Here is a 7,936-nt window from a genome sequence, read left to right as displayed (position 1 = left end):
CATTTTTCTTTGTGCATAGTAACAAAGTTTCAAAACAAAACTACAAAAATTCATGTTTTTGAAATTCTTTAGTTTTCCATTTAAGTTTTATTTTTATTGTTTTTAATTTGCAGTCAAAAACCAGTTTTCATAATCTGGCATGACAGCTATGTAATGTAGATTCATGTACTCTATCTGGGTAAAGAAATTAAGAAACATAAAAGAGTAAACTAGTGAACATAGGTTCTTTCCTTTTCTTTCTGAAATGGTGATGTAAGGACCAATTCAGGAAGGAGCTTCTTGGGGCAAATAATGTTATAAACCTCAGTTGTGTTGTTACACATTTATGTCTCCTTTGCAAAAAATCACTTAAGCTGTACAAAGGATCATTTCTATACTTATATTAGACTTTAATATAAAGTTTAAAATATTAAGTAAGTGAATCCTCAAAAATGAAACAAAACAAAGGACAAAGGCAAAAAGTCTGAGAAGTTGATATAGGTTGAAGGAGTCTAAAGAGATATGAATATAAAATGCATTGTATAATCCTGAATTGAATTTTAGGCAAGAAAAATATACACATATGTCTTTGGACTGTTTTTAACCTCGGATATGGACTAACGCTTAGGTTATAATATCACTTCAGTGTTAAATGTCCTGATACTGGCTATAATACTACAGTTAAACAGGAGACTGTCCTTTTCCTAGGGAAGCATGTTTAAATATTTAGGCACAAAGGAACACTGTGTCTTGAATTTACTCATAAACACTTCATAACAATTATCTATCATATATCTATCCATGTATCTATCGAATTGTTCAGAGGTAAAGCAAAATTGAGCATAATGTAAAAAATATGTAAATCTGGGTGAATTGTTTAAGGAATTTTCTTATAATACTTTTGACAAATTCTATATATCAATGTAAGATGTGTTTGTACCAAGCACTGTTCTTTAAATATCTCAATTTAGAAACAGCTGCCATTATTTATTCAGTCAACCAATCCAGAAGCATCATTTGCCTTTGATGTTGTCCACAATTCCACATTGTACACGTAACCAATCATCTGATCGTATTTATCTCTAATGTATCCTCAAATAATTTATCTTCTCTCCATTAGTCACTAGCTATTCTTTTTTTTTTAGTCTTACATATGATCTTATGAAAAATAAAATACTTTGTTTTTCGTCTTTCATTTGCTGGCAGTTTTCATTTAAAAATAAAGTACTTGATTCATCTGTATCTTATTCCTAATATTTTGTATGCAAACGTATTTTTTGCCTGGCTGACTTCTATCCAATATTTATAATTTAGTTAAATGTTTCCTCTAAGAAATTTAGCCATTTTCCTTATTTTTTTCTCTACATCTCCTAATAGCGCTCATAGCATGCATCACAGCACCTCTTCCTTTTTTCTGTGTGTAACTTCTTTTTTCGTATAGGTCACATGTGTCATCTATTTGTATTCTCCTGACCTACACATACATGTTACATTTTAAATATGAATAAATGTATATTGCATGAAGGATTTAGACAATAAAGGCACAAAAATTCTACCAAAATTTTCATAATGAGCATTTATTCCCACAATAGAATAATTTAAATGGTTTCCTAATGAAGACATATGGAGGAAGAGTTGTTCCAAACTGAAATAACTTAAATCATTTAATCTTTTCCTATTTGTGGAATAAAAATTTGTTTCTACTATTAGATAAGTTTCAACTAATATCCTTTATTTTTTAGAGAGTTTAAGGTTGGCAGAAAATTGAATTAAAAGTCAGAATTCCCATATAAACTTTCTCTGCAGAATGAATATTTAACAATTACACCTGAGTTAAGCTGCATTGTCAGTCACAAAACCACGTCACCACATTTATTTGATATATCCTAAATTTAAAAGCATATGTCTAACATTTCTTCCTGTATGGTCTGCATATACCACACTAAGTAAGTTTTTTTGTTTATTGAGATATAATTTGCATACCATATAGCACACTCTTTAGAGAGTATTAATCTCTGGTTTTTGACATATCCAAAAACCCATGCAATCATCACTACTATCAAATTCCAGTACGTTTTTATCATCCTCATAAAGATATTCCATCCCCCTTAGCAGCCACTCCCCATTCTTCAACCCCATTTCATGGTGCACATTAATTGACTTTTTGTGTCTGTGACTTCTCATCTCTGGACATCTTATGTGAGTGAAATGAAACAATATTTGGCCTTTGAGTCTGGTTTCTTTGACTTAGAATAATGTTCTCAAGATTCATTTGGGTTGCAGCATAAATAAGAATGTCATTTACTTTCATACTTGAATGATATTCTATTGCATGAGGTACCTGAGTCTACTCTTGCACCAGGAAGCAGATCTCTGGCCATAAATCTTATCCATAGTCCCCTTCTCTCTCTGCATGGTAAGGATGTCCATCTTTATTCAAAAAATTCCATAAAAAGTATAAGCATGTCTAGACCCTTTACATTTATATTTCTCAGATTTCAATGAGATTTATTTCTTTTTATTTGATGATGTGCCCTGGTTTTGTGCTTTATTTTTTCTGGTTATGAGGTTATATCCTCAACTATGGCTGATTTCAATCTGCTGATATGAATCACTGAGTGCCCAGATGCAAAGATGTGCACACACCCTGATCCTGGCTGAGCTGGGTTCCTTCATATAAATGCCCTCAATCCTATACCATTGTTTTCTCTAGGAGGATGACAAGTTTATGGCAGTTTGATATGAGGATGTGGTCAGAGAGTCTTAATTCAAAAGGAATAGGACTACTGAATGGGGCCTGACCCAATGACACAGGACAATACCAGTGTGACTTCAAGTAAGATCATCAGGTAATCCAGGGTTGTTAGCCTCTCTCTTGTATTCGTCAGTGAATCAAAGTTTATTCCCTTCAAAATATTAAAGCTTAAAATCCTATTGGAAGGCACAAAGTCTTCACTCAACCTAGTAAATACATGTCCTAAATAACAGTTTCAGGTTGGGAAGTTGATATCAATTTGTGAAAATATATACAATCCTTTCATAATAATTCTGAATATGACTGGAACAACTTGGAGAGAGATAATTTGGATACTGGAAAGATTTGTGTAATCAGCTCTTACATGGGAGAAGCTCAGAAATTGTCTGTAACTGAGGCTCTGAGGTGAATGTTCCAAAGTCAGCACCCATTAGGACCCTAAATAAAAAGACAGTGACCTTAAACAAGAAATATAAAATTAGATTAAAAACATATTATTTTAATTCTCTGTCAGTATGTCTATGCTGACTAGTCTGAATATCTCAAGTTGTTTTTATTTACCTTTATTGTCCCATTATTTTTGTAGATAAGTGTCACCGATTTGTTTTTTCTGGTCTTTGGCACTGTCTTCTCTTAGGAATTTATAAACAGAGGCTAATTTTGGTTCCCAGTCCTAAAATGAAACCAAAGTTTGAGAATTATTTTCAGATGCTAAACCATCTATGAGAGAAAAGGTTTTGTATGTTCTGAATGATAGTGTGCTTTCTTTTCCATCCTTGTCCCCAGTGAAATTTAACATGCACCAGAGATTTGTGAAAACCAGTCCCCAGGAGCATCCTATAGTATAAAACCTTCACCCTTCGCCATCTGAAATGTCAGAACATTTTCTCCTTTGTGGCTTCTCTGTGTATTATCACAGATAAGCCCTGGTAAGTCTTTGGGGATAGAGATTCTGCACTGATTATGGGAAACCGGAGGGTTGGTTTCAAAAACAAGTATATGCCAGGTGATCCAATATAATTCCAGGATGAAAAAAAAACAAAGCAAAACAAAACAATACAGTCTTATAGTAGTTGAGTGTTCAGTCACTAGGGAGATGTGTCCCATGCTTTTCAAAGCATTTTGAATCAGTTAACGCTACCCTTGGTGACAAGCTGTAAAGCAAGTTTGAAAAAAGAAAGGTTTTTGGAGAATGTCTGTGTTCATAGATGAATGGAAAGCCTGTTTGTTCAAAGGTGAGGAAATTACACATGCTCAGACTGCAAAAGATGCAGGAAAAAATAATCATCAAGTAATTCTGTAGAAATGCTCTTTCACATAAAGGACTCCTTTAATATCTCAAGATATTTGTGAGAAAAAGATAAATGTGCATTGATTAAGAGCTGGCATTTATTGACAAATCCATGCACCTTATGATTCTTTCCAAATATTTAGATGGACTATATCATGTAGTACTGTCACATCATAATTTGTTTCTATCTATGATACTTCTTTATAATAAAGAAACTGAGACAATGTAAAATTTCATAATTGTGTTCAGGGCAGGCAAAGCTAAGTAGGACCATCCAGAATTTAAATTCTGTTGAGTGGCTTCAGATCCTGGACAATTAACAGCCATGACCCATGGCTAATTTGTATCATTGGGGCATATATTTGAGACTATTTTTAAAAAGAGGCAATTTAAGGTTCATTATAAAGAAGACCTATTTGTCATCTAGAGAATTCATGAGCCTCAATTAGACAATTCTCTTATTAATGGAAGCTATGTGAAAGTCATTCGGTCATGTCTGATTCTTTATGAACTCATGGACTACACAGTTTATGAAATTCTCAGGCCAGGATACTGGAGTGGGTAGCCTTTCCCTTCTCCAGGGACTCTTCCCAATCAAGGGATTGAGTCCAGGTCTCATACTTTGCAGGCAGGTTTTTTACCAACTGAGCTATCAGGGAAGCTCAAGTATTCCAGATTTTCTATTTCATGAAGAATACATGAGCTTCAATTAGATGATTCTCATATTAATGGCCATTATGTATATTTTAAACCCAAGAAACAGCCTGTATTTCAGTCAAGTTACACTTTTGCTCATGTCCTATATCCCTGAGCCATTAAGAATGAGTCCTCCATCTCATTAGAACGGATTCAAATGAATTCTTTTTAATGGCTGAGTATTATTCCATAGTATATGGATGATTCATGTTAATGTATCACAAAAACCACTACAATATTGTAAAGTAATTAGCCTCCAACTAATAAAAATAAAATAATAAAAAAAGACTGAGTCCTCTTGCCACTATACATTGCTGATGCTGTTTCCCTTATGTCCTAGAGATTCCCTCTCCTCTAGGTATCTTATACTACATATAAAGGAAAATTTTTAATCTTTGATTTGAAATCTTTAATTTTTAAGCACACGATAAATTTTATGTAACTCGGCTGTTAGAAATATGGGCAAAATGAGTACAGCTTTATTAGAAATGTAAAATGTAACAAAGAACATTTCCCCAAATTTGCTAAATGTACATGGATTTGAATGACCTTTCCTTCAACTCTTCCTTCACATTCTCATAAAAGACTATCAATCTCATATAAAGACAGATTGCATTGATTGGTAGATAAACATATTATGCTTTTGAATGACAAGAGTTTCTACCTCTATCTTCTTTAATAGGGATTTTTTTCGTTCTGATATACTGATCAGAGATTGTGCATTTGCTGGTCCAAGTCAACTGTGCCTGATTTAGAGACAACTAAGGAAAAGAGATGCTTCCCAGGTGGTCCTAGTGGGAAAGACCCCGCCTGCCACTGCAGGGGACTTAAGAGATGCAGGTTCTATTCCTGAGTCAGGAAGATCCCCTGGGGGGGTCATGGCAAACCACTCCAGGATTCTTGCCTGTGGATTCCCGTGGACAGAGGAGCCTGGTAGGCACTGTCCTTGCAGTCGCAAAGAGTCGGAAATGACTGAAGTGACTTAGCAAGCAGCCAATAGAGGAAAAGAGGCTAGTGAACCTGTTAACTGAAATATGTAATGTGGAGAGATCCATTAAACTCTGATTAAAATGCAAATTTCACACAATATAAACAAGTTTATTTTCTTTCCCCACAGGTCTGGAATGAATAAGAGTCAATACAGCAGTTTCTTTCCCAATTCAGTTATTTTTCAGATTTTAAAACATTGCCCATCTCTGCACACAACATTTTATTGTGGTACAAGAACTATGGTACTGTGTGTGTGGATGTCTTTCCTAAAAACAGTGATATCTCTGTTGAACTTTGTTTTACCCTTTACATGTAAATGAAACTGATGATATTATCCAAGATTTCCACATAAATCAGAGAGACTCAATATGATGACTTTGGGCAAAAACAGGAAGATGGAAAGAAAGTAGGATTGAATGAGAAACTTGGGTTTGCATCAGGAGGCTCAAGGATTATGTCCATTTCCAACGTTACAATCTTCATGCCTTCTGTGTTGACCCTTATAGGGATCCCAGGCCTAGAATCTGTGCAGTGCTGGATTGGGATTCCATTTTGTGCTATGTATCTAATTGCTATGATTGGAAACTCCTTGCTTCTGATCATCATCAAATCAGAACACAGCCTCCATCAGCCCATGTACATTTTTCTAGGCATGCTAGGAGTCACAGACATTGCTCTCAGCACAAGCATTGTGCCCAAGATGCTTGGAATCTTCTGGTTTCATGTAACAGAGATATATTTTGATTCTTGCTTGCTTCAAATGTGGCTCATCCACACACTTCAGTGCACAGAGTCAGGCATCCTCCTGGCCATGGCCCTGGACCGCTATGTAGCCATCTGTTATCCACTCAGACACGCTGCCGTCTTCTCTCACCACTTAGTCACTCAGATAGCAGCTGTGGTAACACTCAGGGCTGCCATTCTTGCAACACCATGCCTAGTGCTGATAAAGCTTCGATTACAGTTTTATCATACAACAGTCATCTCTCACTCCTACTGTGAACATATGGCTGTTGTGAAACTAGCTGCAGAAAATATCAGGGTCAGCAAAATCTATGGTTTGTTTGTGGCCTTCACTGTTGCCGGGCTTGACATTGTATTAATCACATTGTCCTACATACAGATATTCATCACAGTTTTCCGTTTGCCTCAGAAGGAGGCCAGGTTGAAAGCATTCAACACTTGTGTCGCTCACATCTGTGTCTTCCTCCAGTTCTACTCCCTTGGTTTCTTCTCCTTCTTTGCACATAGATTTGGTTCTCACATCCCTCCTTATATTCACATCCTCTTTTCTAGCACTTATCTGCTGGTCCCTCCATTTCTCAATCCACTTGTCTATGGTGCAAAGACCAAGCAGATCCGTGTCCATATGGTAAAAATATTTTGTTCAAAAACTTTACTGTGAGATAACCTTTACGTTTATCTTTCTGTGAATAGCAACACTATTTCACAACATGGTAAAGCAACAAAAAGTTCTTGTTATTGGAAATGTTCAAGTTTTCTATTTCATTTTTTTCAACTTGAGTCCTAAAGTTTTTATCCAATCTTAGCAAAGGAGATTTTAGCAACTTGGGAGACTATTCCAGAACAGTTATCAGTTAACAATAAGTAAAGGTGTACATTAGGGCAGGTAAATTGACAATGCTAATTAAGATTTAAAATGTGTTCAATCTTCGTTGCCAGGAAACCTCAGTTCAGTTCAGTTCAGTCTCAGTCATGTCAGACTCTTTGTGACCCCATGGACTTCAGCACACCAGGCTTCCCTGTAGATCACCAACTCCTGGGGCTTGCTCAAACTCATGTCCATTGAGTGAGTGATGCAATCCAACCATGTCATCCTCTGTCGTTCCCTTCTCCTGCCCCCAGTCTTTCCCAGAATCAGGCTGTTTTCCAATGAGTCAGTTCTTTGTATCAGGTGGCCAAAGTATTGAAGTTTCAGCTTCACCATCAGTTCTTCCAATAAACACTCAGGATTGATCTCCTTTAGGATGAACTGGTTGGATCTCCTTGAGGTCCAAGGGACTCTCAAGAGTCTTCTCCAACACCACAGTCCAAAAGCATCAATTCTTCTGTGCTCAACTTTCTTTATGATACAACTCTCGCACCCATACATGACTGTTGGAAAAACTATAGCTTTGACTAGACAGACCTTTGTTGGCAAACTAATGTCTCTGCTTTTTAATATGCTGCCTAGGTTTGTCTTAGCTTTTCTTCCAAGGAGCAAG

The 7,936-nt window shown here is 36.0% G+C and overlaps 1 protein-coding gene across 1 annotated transcript; it reads left to right on the top strand.

Moving 5' to 3' along the window:
- Positions 1-6,165: 6,165 nt before the first annotated feature.
- Positions 6,166-7,116, top strand: LOC136175011 (olfactory receptor 52A1). The gene has a single exon (XM_065945304.1). The coding sequence runs from the start codon at positions 6,166-6,168 to the stop codon at positions 7,114-7,116; it is 951 nt and encodes a 316-aa protein (XP_065801376.1).
- Positions 7,117-7,936: the final 820 nt, after the last annotated feature.

Source organism: Muntiacus reevesi, chromosome 9 (assembly GCF_963930625.1).
Source record: "Muntiacus reevesi chromosome 9, mMunRee1.1, whole genome shotgun sequence".
Taxonomy (NCBI): domain Eukaryota; kingdom Metazoa; phylum Chordata; class Mammalia; order Artiodactyla; family Cervidae; genus Muntiacus; species Muntiacus reevesi.
The sequence above is the reverse complement of the archived record's forward strand: the minus strand, read 5'-3'. Positions and strand labels throughout refer to the sequence as shown.

What these genes read in the sequence shown, in the direction of transcription:
- LOC136175011 (XM_065945304.1), top strand. Translation starts at nt 6,166, where the DNA reads ATGTCCATTTCCAACGTTACAATCTTCATGCCTTCTGTGTTGACCCTT.